Source organism: Strigops habroptila, chromosome 3 (genome assembly GCF_004027225.2).
Source record: "Strigops habroptila isolate Jane chromosome 3, bStrHab1.2.pri, whole genome shotgun sequence".
NCBI lineage: Eukaryota > Metazoa > Chordata > Aves > Psittaciformes > Psittacidae > Strigops > Strigops habroptila.
The window spans coordinates 2,002,546-2,018,349 of NC_044279.2; the positions used below are offsets into that span (position 1 = coordinate 2,002,546).

A 15,804-nucleotide genomic window follows, 5' to 3' on the forward strand; every position below is an offset into this window, starting at 1 on the left:
TCCAGTTTAGGAAAATTGAATTAATCTCTTTACTCAGAGAGACTCACACATCCACATTCAGGCAATGAAAATCATTATAGAGGCCACTAAACTCTCTATCTTTAAAGGTTACAGTGGGAAGATTAAAAGTGCCTCCGGGAAAAACTGAAATGGCTGATCAAAATAAAAACATTGAGTCAACAGTGGAAAACCTGGGCAGTACTGGTGCCTTCCAGTACCAACTAATGCTTTAAGATGCTCCCTTCACTATACAGAGTGACACCGATGAGGAGTGGATGCTATGTGATTTCACACATCACATCATGTTTGGACATTGGGGGTGTAGGAACTTCCAAAAACAACTTAGCCCCCTAATCCAGTTACTATGGGGATGCTACAAGGTGTAAAAAACTATAGAGGGTGCTTATGGATTGATCTGCCCACCTGCGAAGTCACCTCCTGGCCCCAGACAGCTGAGGAAGGGCTCATCCTGCCTAGTGATAGATGTCTGACACGGATAATTCCACCTGAGCAGGTCATCTCTGCTCACCGATCCTTGAAATCAACAGGCACTGCAACAGACCCTGCATCTCATTGCAAAGAAGATTTAAACAAATTCAGAAAATCACACTCTAATCATGCTTCTTGCTGCTTGTTGTAAAGGGAACCGAGGGCAACCAGCTCTGATGGAGACGTGACTGCGGCGGATGACTAGTTATAGAGCAAGCGTTCATCAGTTCAGCAGGTCAATGCATGTATCTGAAAGTTAAACTCAGGCTTAAATCATAGAATCCCAGAATGGTTTGTGTTGGAAAGGACCTTAAAGCTCATCCAGTTCCAACCCCCTGCCACAGGCAGGGACACCTTCCACTAGAGCAGGTTGCTCCAAGTCCCTGTGTCCAACCTGGCCTTGAACACTGCCAGGGATGGGGCAGCCACAGCTTCTCTGGGAAAAGTCTGTGCCAGCGCCTCAGCACCCTCACAGGGAAGAGCTTCTGCCTCAGAGCTCATCTCAATCTCCCCTCTGGCAGGTTAAAGCCATTCCCCTTGGCCTGTCCCTCCAGGCCCTTGTCCAAAGCCCCTCTCCAGGTTTCCTGGAGCCCCTTCAGGCACTGGAGCTGCTCTAAGGTCTCCCCTTCAGGAGCCTTCTCTTCTCCAGGCTGCCCCAGCCCAGCTCTCTCAGCCTGGCTCCAGAGCAGAGCTGCTCCAGCCCTCGCAGCAGCTCCGGGGCCTCCTCTGGCCTCGCTCCAGCAGCTCCACGTCCCTCTTGTGCTGTTGCCCCAGAGCTGGATCAGGACTGCAGGGGGGGTCTCCCCAGAGCGCAGCAGAGGGGCAGGACCCCCTCCCTGACCTGCTGCTCACGCTCTGGGGGTGCAGCCCAGCACATGGGGGGGTTCTGGGCTCAAGCGCACTTTGAAGCCGGGTCATGTCCAACTACTTTGTTGGACTTGAGTGCACGTTCTTCAGGCTGCCATGGCCCACGTCTCTGTGAAATGCCTGCGTTTTATTTACAAAGCCAGCAAAATCCCCTCTTGAGGAGTTTATAACCCATGCAGTCACCAAAGGAAGGGGAGTGTTCTCAGTACACGGTGGTTCAGCCACTTTCTTCCCACCTCCATGTGCTCAAATGCTCTCATTATGCGAAAATTACTTAAGGACAAACACGAAATGTCATCCCCCACGAGTCAGGCTTTTGCTTCCGAACATCTGCTCTATCACCATTAGGGCATTTTGGAATTCTTTCCTATTGTGGAGCATCAGTAGCAGGCAAGGCATTTCCCAGACAGACGCAATGAAGAAGAAAGCTGCTACTCAGCAAAGGTAAGAACAAAAGTTGTCCATCTTTAGGCTGGAGTGAGGCCAAATGGTGCAAATGGTGTGGGAAGAGTAATGACTTCTGCACAAGGATGTGTTCGCTGCTCCTGCCTCCCCTCTGCTCCTATCTTGAGCAATTCCCTTCTTCAACCCTGATGCCTTATCCTAATTTAAGCTAAAGTTCCATTTTCAGGAACATTATCATTTCAGAGCCTTAACAGCTCATTTCCTTGTTTGTTCCCTCTCCTTCACTTGTGCCAGCGCAGCTGTTTGCAGGGCCTGCTGTGAACCAGACCAGGGAGCTGATCCTGCCAAAAAAGAGGAAAAGCTGATGCAAAACCCAAACCACAGCCCTTTCCCCATTGCTGGATCCTTTCCCTGTTCTGATTTACTGTGTCGCATCAGGTCCCGTTGTGCAGAGAAGGAGAAGAAGAAGGTGGGATTTGCCAAGGCGTTGGCATCACGGGGTATATGCAAGAGCCATCACACATTCCCACTGAGCCTTCAGAGCTGGATGCTGCTTTCCTCCTGTGTGATGAGGAGCTGTAAAGAGCTGCTGATCCTTTGTTGTGTGCTGGCTCTGCATTCTGCATAGCAGATATAATACAATATGTTTTGGAGGCTGTTTTCCAGATGAGGCAGATAAAGCATCATGTGCAGTCCTGGGGAGGAGTATTTTGGACTTCCGTAAACCAGGGGTGTTTAGACTAGACCATTCTATGATTCTATGATCTACTCCCATCTGATGCCCACCAGGATGCCCAAAGATGGGAGAAACAAAGCCCCTCCAGCAGCTGATTTCACTGGTCTACTCTAGATGCATTGACCCTGCAGAAGAGGATAGGGCTGAAAGGACCCAGGTACCAGAAGATTGGCCAGAGCACAACCCCAGTATTATCCTGGGAAGAAATCTACAATCTGCAGTCACTGACAGTGAATTGAAAGGAATTTTAAGCCTTCAGACTTCAGGAGAGAGACTTCAGCCACAGACACCATAAAGACCCCATCTCCAAATGGATCAGATATAACAAACAAGTCTGGTTTTGTGGCAAAGAGGAAATACCTGGAGGAGATGGCTGTGGTGTAACAAGAACAGCACATTTTCCTTAGGAAAGCTTTACTTCCCAAGATGACAATCCTGTGACAGCAAACAATGGCTTCTGAGTCCTGGGGGAACATGGGACCCAGAGCATGGGTCCCCTTCACTCTGGTGAGATGACCTGAGAATCATTTTCAGGCTATAGGATGGGGTTGTTGCCTTTCCTCTACATCTCAGCACCATGGGCCAGTGATTTAAAGACAAAGACTGGTCAAACTCCTCTTTCACTCACTCATGGATGTAAAGAATAGATCTGAACTTCAGCAACATCCTGGAAAACTGAGGAAAGGACAAAGAAAGTCTTGTTTCCTGGCACTGCAAGGAGATTGGGTGGACACATGACTGAAAACAGCCAACTTTGGCACAGATGTGCTAAGTAGAAATGCTTGATCCACAGTGAACTGGGACCCATCTCCAATCTTGGACATCAAGGTGAGCTATCTGGGAATGCTACATTTTTCAGTCTCCATAAATATCCATACAGCTTCTGAGCTGGTCAGAGGAACCAAGACCTTTTCCAACATGCAAGTGGTTGGTGGGGTTTGGTGTATCTGATCTCTACCTGGTGTCAAGTGGGTATCTTGACAGGAGACATGATTCTCAGCACTACTCGCTCTTCACCAGCTCTTTGGTTCCTTCCTGCTCTGTTGTGAGCAACCAGATGTATTGTGTGGCCGACTATGTGGTATTTCTCCATGGACCTCAATGGAGGAGAGCAGACCAGTGATTTGGGTTTACCAAGATCAGTCATATCTTCCAAAACGTCTCCTCGTTTCTGTGCTGAGGAGCTGGGCAGCTCCAGCGAAGGCCATGGCCATGCCATGGCTTCCAGATGCTTGTGGAGGACTGCAGAAGCTGAAAGTTTGGGAAGCCTCGAGCAGGCACCTTGCTGTACATGTAGCATTTTGCAGAAAGCAGTAGAAACCACAAGAAGTGCTCTATGAAATGATGGGAAGCCATGAATTGGTGTCCTACTAAAAGTCATGGCAACTGCAGACTTAACTGGACATTAAACTACACAGATCGGTGACGAGGATGATCAGGGGCTGGAGCACCTCCGTATGGAGACAGGCTGAGAACATTGGGGCTGTTCAGCCTGGAGAAGAGAAGCTGCGTGGAGACCTCAGAGCAGCTTCCAGTGTCTGAAGGGGGCTACAAGGATGCTGGAGAGGGACTCTTCATCAGGGACTGTAGTGATGGGACAAGGGGTGATGGGCTCAAACTGAAGCAGGGGAAGTTCAAATTGGATATATGGAAGTTCTTTACTGTGAGGGTGGTGAAGCACTGGAATAGGTTGCCCAGACAAGTGGCAAATGCTCCATTCCTGGCAGTGTTCAAGGCCAGGTTGGACACAGGGGCTTGGAGCAACCTGCTCTAGTGGAAGGTGTCCCTGCCCGTGGCAGGGGTTAGAACTGGATGATCTTAAGGTCCTTTCCAACCCAAACCATTCTACGATTCTATGATTTGTTCCATGTAGTTTTAATGAGTCCATAACAGATCAGCTCTTTGGGGTGCACAGGGCATCACCCAGCAGCACCCATCTGGTGAAGGACCATCCAGGGACAGTCTCTGATCCCCTAAAGCACAAGGGGGAAGCAAAAGGAGGAAGGGGAGGAGGGGAAGCACCAAGCTGAGGGGTGCTTTTAATCCTCTGTGGTTGGGATTTCTGGTTAATGCAGTGAAACCACTAATTACAGCTAATTAAACCTGCACTGAGATCAAAGCTCAGTGGAAACTACAGGGGGGAGAAAACAAGACAGAAAAGAAAGGCAAAGAAAATAGGGATTTTGTTGTAACCAAGTCTTTAATTGAAAACTAAAGCAGCTTTCTTAATTAAAAGCAGCAAAAACAAAATGAGGGCATGCTCCACAGATACACGGGTCCAGCATCGTGATGGAGATAACATGTCTTTCCCATGCTGTTCGCAAAGGGAAGCTTCTGTTTTCAGAGCCTGTTCTGCTTCTGGCTCTAATAGGGAAGGTCTTCCTAGGATTGCAAAGGCATTGGTGACTTTTACTTTCCAGAGCTCTGAGGACTTTATAAAGGTTGGAAGAGAGGAATTCCTCCAGAATAACCCATTTAGAATCATGGAATGGTTTGCGTTGGAAGGGACCTTAAAGCTCATCCAGTTCCAACCCCCTGCCATGGGCAGGGACACCTTCCACTAGAGCAGGTTGCTCCAAGCCCCTGTGTCCAACCTGGCCTTGAACACTGCCAGGGATGGGGCAGCCACAGCTTCTCTGGGCACCCTGTGCCAGCGCCTCAGTTTTTACAGTCTTTATGAACAAGTAAGAGGTTTTCCCACCAACACTGTGTCAAGAGGGTCAGTGACCAGGATGTCTGCACCAAAACTACTTGTTGGTAGCTTGCAGTATCCTTTCTAGTGCACTGCTCCATTTGCTTTTGAATCTCTCTTCATCAAGGACCATAGCAATAAGACAAGGTGTGATGGGTTTAAACTTAAACAGGGGAGATTCAGGTTAGATATAAGCAAGAAGTTCTTCCCTGTGAGAGTGGTGAGGCGCTGGCACAGTTTGCAGAGGAGCATCACAGGAGCACTGCAGAGGCACCTGAGACCAGAACATTGTTCTGCCACTGAACAAAGGGGATCCAGGTCAGGATCTGTTGGACCTGGGGTTCGATGTACACAAGTTCAATGTACATCAAGAATGGCTCTCAAAGGAGGCTTCCCTCCACCAGCTACATCTCAGGCAGCCTGGCAGACAGGCAGCCAGCACAGCCTGCTGGATCTGTATTTATCAGGAATAAAATCAGAGAGAGGAATAATATTTGGCAATGAAAAAGACTTCTTTGACAGCGCTGTGATGTCTGAGGGATCTCTAATACACACCGGCTTCCACTTCCCTCTGCAGCACCCAGTAGATGGCAGCAAGTTATTGCTTATTCCCTCTGCCGGGAAGAACCTTCTGCATCAGGCAAGAGGCAGAAATCTCTCCTGCCCCCGTATAATGGATCAAAAATAGCCCCTGCCTGCCAGTTATAACAGGAGAGGAGCCCTTAATGCCAAGCATCCGAACCAGAACTGTGCCCTGGAACAAAGCATTCCCTGAAACCCTGCTGCTGCAGTTCCCTGTGGTATTTTCCTGTATTCTCCATGCAAGAATAGGAGCTGGACAGGACAACCCTGTCACTGCCACGGATGTTTTGTGCTGAAAGCAATGGTCCTGTCTGCACTGGAAAACTGTAGCACAAGGGCATCTCTGCTTCTTGTCACTGACTGAGATAATCCTAAACCCAGAGGGTCTATATCCACTCTGGTGTTGTGATTCACTCAAGCTTACAAACACAAATAGAGGGCTTATTAGGTGCTGGAGCAGAGCTGAGGCAGATCCACGGCTTCCCAAACCCATGCTAGTCTCTTCCCATCACAGCCCTGTGCAGACATCTCACACCTTGACCTTGGTATCTAACCCAACCAGTGATGCAGCAGTTTAATACTGCTTTGAAAGAAAGCTCAAGCTCCAACTGCATCCTCCTTCATCTATACTCTCTTACCCTCCCCACCTAAATAAAGACAGGTTTTGAGTGCAGGGTATGCTTCCAGGACCCATTTAGGATAACTGGTATTAATTGTGACTGCTTCCTGCAAATGCCTTGGAGATTCTCACTTAGAAACCAGTATGAGGATTGGTGCCATTCTCTCCTGACTCTGCAGCTGGCTGAATGGGTGCAGGGAAGGCATTTGCCCTGAGAGTGTAAGAATACAAGTGAGTACATGTACGTCGTAGCCTCATGATGTACATGGGAGAGCACGGAAGCAGAGGAACAAGGTCGGAGCAGCAGCTGTGTTTTGCTGGGGAGCAGAAGCAAAGGTCACTCTCTTTTGTGAGCAATAAAAATTCAAGCAGCCCTGGTATAACAATAGACACATTTGATCACAGGCACCGGAACGACATTGCAGGGGTTTATTCATGGCTGAATAATGGTTTTAAGCTGAAAGAGGGCAGATTCAGATTAGATATTGGGAAGAAGTTCTTTACTATGAGGGTGGTGAGGCGCTGGCACAGACTTTTCCCAGAGAAGCTGTGGCTGCCCCATCCCTGGCAGTGTTCAAGGCCAGGTTGGACACAGGGGCTTGGAGCAACCTGCTCTAGTGGAAGGTGTCCCTGCCCGTGGCAGGGGGTTGGAGCTGGAGGAGCTTTAAGGTCCTTTCCAATCCAAATCATTCCATGATTCTACAACCTATGAACCAGCATCCAGCATGCTGATGGCTTGTCCCCGTGCCTTCTCACTGGGGACTTCTCCAGAGTGGTTGGGATCCACTGGCAATAACAATGTAGGTGCCACATCTACTACAAAGACATGGTCAGAGCCAACGGCCCTGGTAACATCTTTAGCAGCAGGAACTGATTCCTGGTCCCCATGGGACGGATGGCCACTGCAACTACTAACCTGAATGGTAGCAACAGGGCAACCTCCGATCTAACTCTGAGGTGTACAGACACCTCTGGTTCACTGTGATGCAAACCATTTTAAGGGACGAAGGACACTTTCAGATCCAGTAACGACAAGTAGTACCACTCAAAAACCTTTATCTATGAGGTCAAAATATGTGACACTGTGTTGTATGAAATGTTCACATTTCATCACTGGTCTCTCCCTTCCCCTTGCAACCACCTCAATTAACTTTCAAGAATAGAGCAATTTTATCACTGCTGTGATTTTTATTCCCCCAATGAAAAATGAACATATAAGAACTGGATGGTCTTTTTTTTAAGGCTAAGTCTGAAACAGAAACTGAGCCCTTTTTGACTACCTCTGACAAAATCTCTGCATAACCACACAAGTAATTTTAGGTGGGGATAGAGGAGGAATAGGAAAGAAGGCACAAGGGAAAAGACCTGGACTGGAATCCAAATCTGAAGTTGAATTTTATCCTTCTAGTGCCATAAATTGAATTCTGCGTCTAAACCTACCACAATTCAGAGGTATTTGGCACTCATGCTGACTCCCACACTTTGCAGTATATAGTATTATACACGGGAAGAAAATACTGCTTTTTCTTTAATATAGTAGTGGATGCCCTAACAACCAACTGCATTTCTGCTGGCCTAGATACTGAACACACATATAAGGGAAAAAGCTATTCATATTTGCAAGGAATGTAGCAAATGCTACAAATCCTTTTGTGACACCTCAGCAGTCAGAACCTGCCTATTTTACCCTTTCTACTTTCAGTGGAGAAACTCCTTCCTAGAACTTGGCAATTCATTTTCTCAATGGAAATGGGTTCTGGCTCTGCCTCGCGATGCTCTGCTGAGAGTTTCCCTACTCTGTTCTACCTTTAACTGAGAAGCTCTAAGCAAAATCCATTTGAAAGCAAATTTTCCCCTTGCCATGCTATGACTCCCAAAGCAGCAAATCCTGCTGCTGTCACCCACAGGTTACACATCTTATCAAGAATGTGGTTTAAACAGCAAGAGTCTCATCAGAACAAGTGAGTATTACAAGGCTTAAGATTTTGCTGTGGATCCTCAACATGAGGAGAAATGTCTTCCCCCTCCAGCTTTTCTGGTTGGGGTTTCTACTGCCTAAGTCATGGAGACAGAGAAGAAAGGGGATGCCCAGTGCTCTCTGAGGCCCATAGAAAGCCTTAAAGAATACATCAAAAGTGAAAACTAAAAGCAAAACAAAACCCCAAATCAAAAGCACGTCACTCAGGAAGATCTTGAAAGTCTTTTGGCCCTTTCTCAAATGGTTTGGTCTTTCCTATAAACTTGAGGCCATCAGACTTTAAGTGCATTCACTTTCAGAAAAGGACCACGCAGGATGTGCTCTAGAATTAAAGCTACCATATAATGATAGTATGAAGGGTGATGCATTGATTGTTAATTGTGGCTAACTGCTTCTCAAACCCTCAGTGTCACGCTCTGATGGACAAAGAAGTACCAAGAGGGCAAGGGAGCAACAGAAGCAGTGAAGTGACTGTCCAGGGGAAGAATAAGCCAATTGGCTTCGGATGAGGCTTAGATCCAACCTGGAGGGCAAAGAGCCCCATAACTGCCTGAGAAAGTCTGTTTTTCTGTGTGTGTGAAATAAAAAACACTAAAAGCCCTATTATGCCTTCCCCCGATCAAAGGAGCCCACGATTTCTAACTAAGTTCCTTAAAGAAATCAGAGTAAACGTTCAATTACTTTGCAGAAGAGCAAATGAAAAGATCAGACATAGAATCACAGAATCATAGGATCAACTGGGTTGGAAAAGACCTTCCAGATCATCAAATCCAACTGTCACCCCAGGACTGCCAAAGCCACCACTAAACCATGTCAAAACCATGGGGCAGTGAGTCCCAACCTGGCTTAGACCCACTTCAGAAATCTCTCCTATTCAGCAATGACCACCCAGTTCCCTGTAGAAATGAAGCAGGGAGGGAATTTACCCCAGTTACCAGGAGGTGCAGGGGGGAAGGATGAGTAGGCGAGTGAGTATTTAACCCATCAGCTCTGCCACTGCTCCCGCACATAAAATAACCGCTTGCTTTCCATTTACCACCTTTAAAAAGGCAAACCTGATAGTTAGCTACAGCACAAAACGTTTACAGATTCCTCTATGAGCTGTATCACAGAAGTACAAATCACTTTTATCCTACACTGATGTTATTTTATGCTTTCTGGGGGTGAACTGTTATGTTTATTTTATAGTTTGAATAGACCTCAGTAACTGGAGTCCCTGGGGTAGCATGAGAACTTGCTTGGGTAATTGTACATTCAGGTCAGCGGGGCAGGGTTTGGATGCATGAGATGCCTTATGTAAAGGGAGAAGCTGGATAATAAGTATTCAGGTGTGATCTGAAGAACAAAAGAATAAAACATACTCTCTAGATCACAGGAATCTGCCCCAAAAGAAAGAGGGAAGCGATGCAGTCATGAAAGCTAAAAAGAAAAGGTGTTGAATTTGTATTATGGGAAGCAATCTGTATCCCAGGTACCACAAAGCAGCTGATGCTGCTGTGCTGAAAGCTCAGGTGTCTCTTCTGAGCTCCACAGCTCTTGATGATGGTACCCAGCAGCTCCAATGGCACAGGAGAAAATCTATTTGCCATGTAACTCATATATAAAGAGGGCTGGTGCGTGTTTGATCTATGAGAACTGCTGGGCTGGCAAGATTGGGAACGGGAACACGTTCCCTCCTCTCCATTCCCTTCAAACTCCACATCAAATTGTGCAGCTCTATGGCTATTCAACCCCTACCACAGAGACCTCTCCAGCAAAGAGCCAGTTGTGCCATGCCAGCCTCCAGCAGCACTTGGTCAGCGTTCCATTACTTGGGTGCCAGTTGCTGTCAGCACATACTCAAGCTCTGTTCTGCTGCCAAAAACCTGGTCTAATTTATTTAGCATTTCAACAGATTAGGGGAGAAAATAATATTAAGAAGGAAAGATTGAATTTGGGAGCTCTGTCCCTTGAAGGGTTAGTAATGGATCTTTCTCTCTCCCCCTCCTCCAGGCCTCAGCATTCATAACTTCTCCACTGCAATGTTATTAGGAAGAAACTAATTCAATGATGAGATCACTCCCCATATGAGAGCCCTGGCAAATGAGGCACTCAGTAAGGCATACTCTCCCTCATCTGAAGGAGTCATGCTTCTCTCATAATTCAGTCTCCAGGAGCAATGGCCAACTGATGACACCAACTATTTCCACTCGTATATTCCAGTATTCCATATCTGAGCATCACATAAAACTCTGTCATTTGATCTAAACACCTTAATGTGCAAGTTCCAGACCCTTCTTTTGGCTATTTCTTGTGCTCAGCTGCCTGAACCAGCTGCCTCCACAGAAGATCAGCCAATACAGCTACTTGTAGTCATCACCCTCGGTCCATGTTGGATCTAGGGTGCTGATGAAAAGGTTGGACTTGATGATCTTAAAGATCTTTTCCAACCCAGTTGATTCTATGATTCTATGTGCAGAGCACTCAATGTTTAGTGTTTGCTTTTACCCATTTGCTTATTCCTCAAACAATCCCCTTTCGTGAACAAAGCAGCAAGATGGGTGAGAAACTTGCAGGGGATCTATCATGTCCAGTTTTGGTTTTATTTTGCTATGACTATTACATAAAGAGCAACAGAACTTGAACTAAGACAGCATCTGGCATCCCTGAGGTTCACACACACTGTTCCTGTGAGTTGCTAAAAGTTTAAGGCTTCAACAAACCAAAGTATTACTTATCTGGGCATGAATCCAGGACCAGATCCTGCCAGTTTGAGTTCCATCCAAGACCTATACCTAGAAGCTTTTCCTTGCCTGGGTTTTGGTCTAAGAAGAACCACACCAACAGGAAGCCCCAACTACAGACACATTGGTGTGACCTCCACATTGAGCTCAAGTGATCCACGTTGCTCTGAATGTTGCTCAACAAGGGGGAAAGTGAGTTTTACAATTAACACTTCTATAGGTTTAACTTGATATCGATCCACTTGCATGCGTAAGTAGTGAACCTTTTGGAAGGAGTTACCTCTTTATACATGGACATCAAAACAGTAACAAACCCAACATGGGGCTCTCAGCTCACCTTGCAAAGTCCAGGTCAGCCTCTCGTGACATGGTGATGTTTGTCAGGTTTTGCTGGAGGATGAAGATGTTCCTACACATCTTCTTGATGCCAGATTCACTGATGCGCTTGAAGTAGTGGGCGCCGTTGATAAGGATGCAGGAAATCAGGTGGCCCAAACCTGCAAAGGTGAGGGAAACAAACACTAAAATCACAGAAGGAAGACATTTAGTGACAATAATTCATCATAGAACCCAAGAATGAGCACTGTTAATGTGAACTGGAACAGGAGATACACTGGACTGTACCTGGAAACAGCCCTCAGTATCATCCCTGTGCATTTTAGGACGACTTTCCTCAAGGTTTCCTTCTTTAGGAAAAATGCAAAACACTAAAAGTACAAAACCCCAAACACTATGAAAACTCCAAGTCGCATTATCATAGCCATTGGTATTCCCAGATTTATAATCAGGCTTTGCACAATATTCCTGTTAGTCCCCCTCTCTGGGCAGAGCAATGGACTACTACTGCTCCCACAAATTGATGGTCTCTTAATCTGTTATCAAGGGTGGTATTATTCTCTAGTAAACTCACAGTCTGTAAGAACAGAAATGAGCCATATTTCAATGCACTTGATGTACAATCTCTCTCTGATCAGTCTTGAACAGTTTCTTGTTTCTGAATGATGTCTCCATCTTTCCTCTGCTGTGGAAGGAAACAGCCAGCCCCAAAATAATGTATTCATTCATGTCACATTATGAATAGCAAAAACCAGCCTGATTCACTCAGTACACGGGTCTGTACAAAACTAGATGTAGAGTTACAGAATAATTTGTCTTAGGAGGGACCTTAAAGCTCATCCAGTTCCAACCCCTGCCACGGGCAGGGACACCTTCCACTAGAGCAGGTTGCTCCAAGCCCCTGCGTCCAACCTGGCCTTGAACACTGCCAGGGATGGGGCAGCCACAGCTTCTCTGGGAAAAGTCTGTGCCAGCGCCTCAGCACCCTCACAGTAAAGATCTTCTTCCTTATATCTAACCTGAATCTCCCCTGTTTAAGCTTGAACCCATTCCCGCCTTGTCGTATTACTACAGTCCCTCTCCAGCATCCTTGTAGCTCTGAGGTCTCCACGCAGCTTCTCTTCTCCAGGCTCAACAGCCCCAATGTTCTCAGCCTGTCTCCATACGGGAGGTGCTCCAGCCCCTGATCATCCTCGTGGCTCTTTGCAGATACTGAAAACCTTCTCTAAGCAGTGGCCAAAACAAGGCCAGCCAGGCTTGCAATGTCTTCATCTCTACTGACATGTATTACTGGGCAATAGGTACATCTCCAATCCACCCCCTCCTCCTGACTTTGAGCAACCACCACAGAAAAGGACATGCATCTTGGCGCGCAGGCAAGAGAACTGTGCGTGAGTGCCACAAATAAATACAGGGGAGATGAACCAAAACATGATTTATATTCTCCAAGGTAATCACAACAGATGAGACATCAGAAGAGCTAATGTTCTCTAAATTTAATTTGAGCAATGGAACGGCTACACTTTGGATAGGAACTGTGCCATAACAGAGCTGTGCTTGTAATTTATACACATGCCCTACGGCTTCCCGAGGAAGAATTGTCCTGCATGTACATCAACTTACTGCTTTCCTACTCAGCATCAGCCCATTTCTCCTATTCGGGCAGAAATGGAATGGAGGCAACAGGGGTTTTGAGTGTCCTGTGTTTGCATGGGTCTCACTTATCAATCTGCTGTAGGTCACAATAGTATCACAGTCTGCCTGATCCCCAAAAGGAATACAGGTAAGCTTTGGGATGAGAATGGAGCAAATCCAGAGGAGGATCTGGGGGGCTGGAGCACCTCCTGTATGAAGACAGGCTGAGAACAGTGGGGCTGTTCAGCCTGGAGAAGAGAAGCTGCGTGGAGACCTCAGAGCAGCTTCCAGTGTCTGAAGGGGGCTACAAGGATGCTGGAGAGGGACCCTCATCAGGGACTGGAGTGATGGGACAAGGGGTGATGGGTTCAAACTGAAACAGGGGAAGTTCAGGTTAGAGATAAGGCAGAAGTTGTTCCCTGTGGGGGTGCTGAGGTGCTGGCACAGGGTGCCCAGAGAAGCTGTGGCTGCCCCATCCCTGGCAGTGTTCAAGGCCAGCTTGGACACAGGGGCTTGGAGCAACCTGCTCTAGTGGAAGGTGTCCCTGTCCATGGCAAGGGGGTGGAATTGGATGAGCTTTAATGTCCTTTCCAACCCAAACCATTCTATGATTCTATGGTAAATGCCTGACCTTCGAAGATGTACTGGAACTTGTGCTGCTGGAGGCTGGCGCTCATGGCTTCCTCAATAGCACTGATGTCCTTATTGAGCCGGACAACGAGGGGGTCATAGTCCATACTCTCCACATTGGCAACGATGGCATAGTTCCCCTGTTTAGCCAGTGGGATCAGGTAGTGGAAGCAATGAACTCTGCAAGACAGAAGAGAGAAATATTACAGTGCATCAACCCCTATGTTAAAGTATCAGTGGGTATGCAAAGTGTTGGCATCTTATTTTCCTTCCAATGTTGAAGCTAGTAAAAAACAACAATGATTTTAAGCCTGGATAAAATATCCCTTGCACTCGAAGTATAACTCAGGATCAGCACACCGAGACAGAGACAGACAGCTCACACCAGACTGGCCTGAAGAGCAGGGAGTTGTGTTGAGGTGGGAGAAGCTGTACCAGATATGTCCTGCCTTTCATGTCCTACATCCTCCTGGAAACCATCCTTGAGGTGGCCATCACAAGCAAGTCCACTTTAGGGCAATTCCAAGAGTAAAACATGTGTTTATACTCTTTAGTGCCTGCTCCTATGCAACTGTACATAGGACTTATTATAGGAAAATACTGTAACAGAGTTAAGTAATCTAAACCTCCAGGGTTCTTTGTAACAAAAGAAGTGGTTAATGACCTGAATGTGCAGATTTCCTTTAAGGAAGCAGATTCCTCTGTTGCTGCAGATGGTTGCAAACGTAGAGTGATGAATGTTGGGAAGCTCCCACCTCACTGGGGATTTTCCTGGTTGTTAGCATCTCTGTTTCTTAATTCCATCCACTTCCTCCACAGAGTAAAATGCTTTGGTGTATTTAAAACGTCAAAGAAGAGCTCCTATTAGAAGCACTAGAGGAGGTGGGCAATGGTCTGCTCTAAACTGAATTACACTTAGAATCATTGAGTCATAGAATGGTTTGGGTTGGAAAGGACCTTAAAGCTCATCCAGTTCCAACCCCTGCCATGGGCAGGGACACCTTCCACTAGAGCAGGTTGCTCCAAGCCCCTGTGTCCAACCTGGCCTTGAACACTGCCAGGGATGGGGCAGCCACAGCTTCTCTGGGCACCCTGTGCCAGCGCCTCAGCACTCTCACAGGGAACAACTTCTGCCTTATATCCTACCTAAATCTCCCCGAGTATGAACCCATCACCCCTTGTCCTATCACTAGAGTCCCTGATGAAGGTCCCTCTCCAGCATCCTTGTAGCCCCCTTCAGACACTGGAAGCTGCTCTGAGGTCTCCACGCAGCTTCTCTTCTCCAGGCTGAACAGCCCCAATGTTCTCAGCCTGTCTCCATACGGGAGGTACTTCAGCCCTTGATCATCCTTGTGGCCTTCTCTGGACTTGCTCCAACAAAGCAATTTGCTCTTATTTTTGCTTAACCCAAGTGTGATGGAAAGCCACAGAGAACTAAGGCCAGAAACCCAGCCAGGTTGGTGTCCATACCCTGAGTCCGGGTTACCTCGAGCATCATCTCCTATTGTATCACAGCTGGAAAGCTGCTCCATTTCCATATCTTACCAATCTTTTCCTGGAATCCTTCAAACCCCAGCTCATCTGCAAAGCCTGCAATCAAGTGGCCACCAGATGATGGATAACAGGTTGAAGGACTGCTGACAATAACTAATGCCTGTTTGTTTTTAAAGCTACATATTGACTTCACCAGAGCTCTGCCTGTGTATGCAAGGATACAGTATGGCTTGGGATATGTCAGAGCAGAACAAACTGATGATCCATCAAATCTCATTGCCTGTCTCGTGACATCCGCTTCTATTTGATGCTTCAGAGGAAAGGGAAGCAATGAAAATACACCTGGCCCATAGGATACATAAGGGAAAATGTCCTCCCACTCCAGAGTGGGCAGCTGGCAGCCTGAAGAAAGGGATTTGCTGCCTTTGATCTTTGCATGTGAAGTCAGAGACATCATAAAGTTATCCATCCCTTTAAAAAAATCCAGCTGGTTTCCTGGTTTGTAACTATTTGAAGTAGGGAGAAAAGCTCCTATTTGCAATCCAAAGCACCATGGCTAATAAATGTGCAGGGATCTGTTAGTCTATTGAAACACCATAGTGCAGTTTTCTAAGGACA

At 46.9% G+C, this 15,804-nt stretch overlaps 1 protein-coding gene across 2 annotated transcripts in view; it reads right to left on the reverse strand.

The window, feature by feature from the left end:
• Positions 1-15,804, reverse strand: part of EXOC4 (exocyst complex component 4) — a 396,577-nt gene that overhangs the window by 21,253 nt on the left and 359,520 nt on the right. For both annotated transcript variants that reach the window (XM_030480709.1, XM_030480710.1), the window contains exons 16-17: positions 13,694-13,872; positions 11,429-11,588 (exon numbers count right to left, since the gene is read on the reverse strand). In XM_030480709.1, the coding sequence (XP_030336569.1) occupies positions 11,429-11,588; positions 13,694-13,872 (339 nt within the window). The remainder of the gene's footprint in view (positions 1-11,428; positions 11,589-13,693; positions 13,873-15,804) is intronic.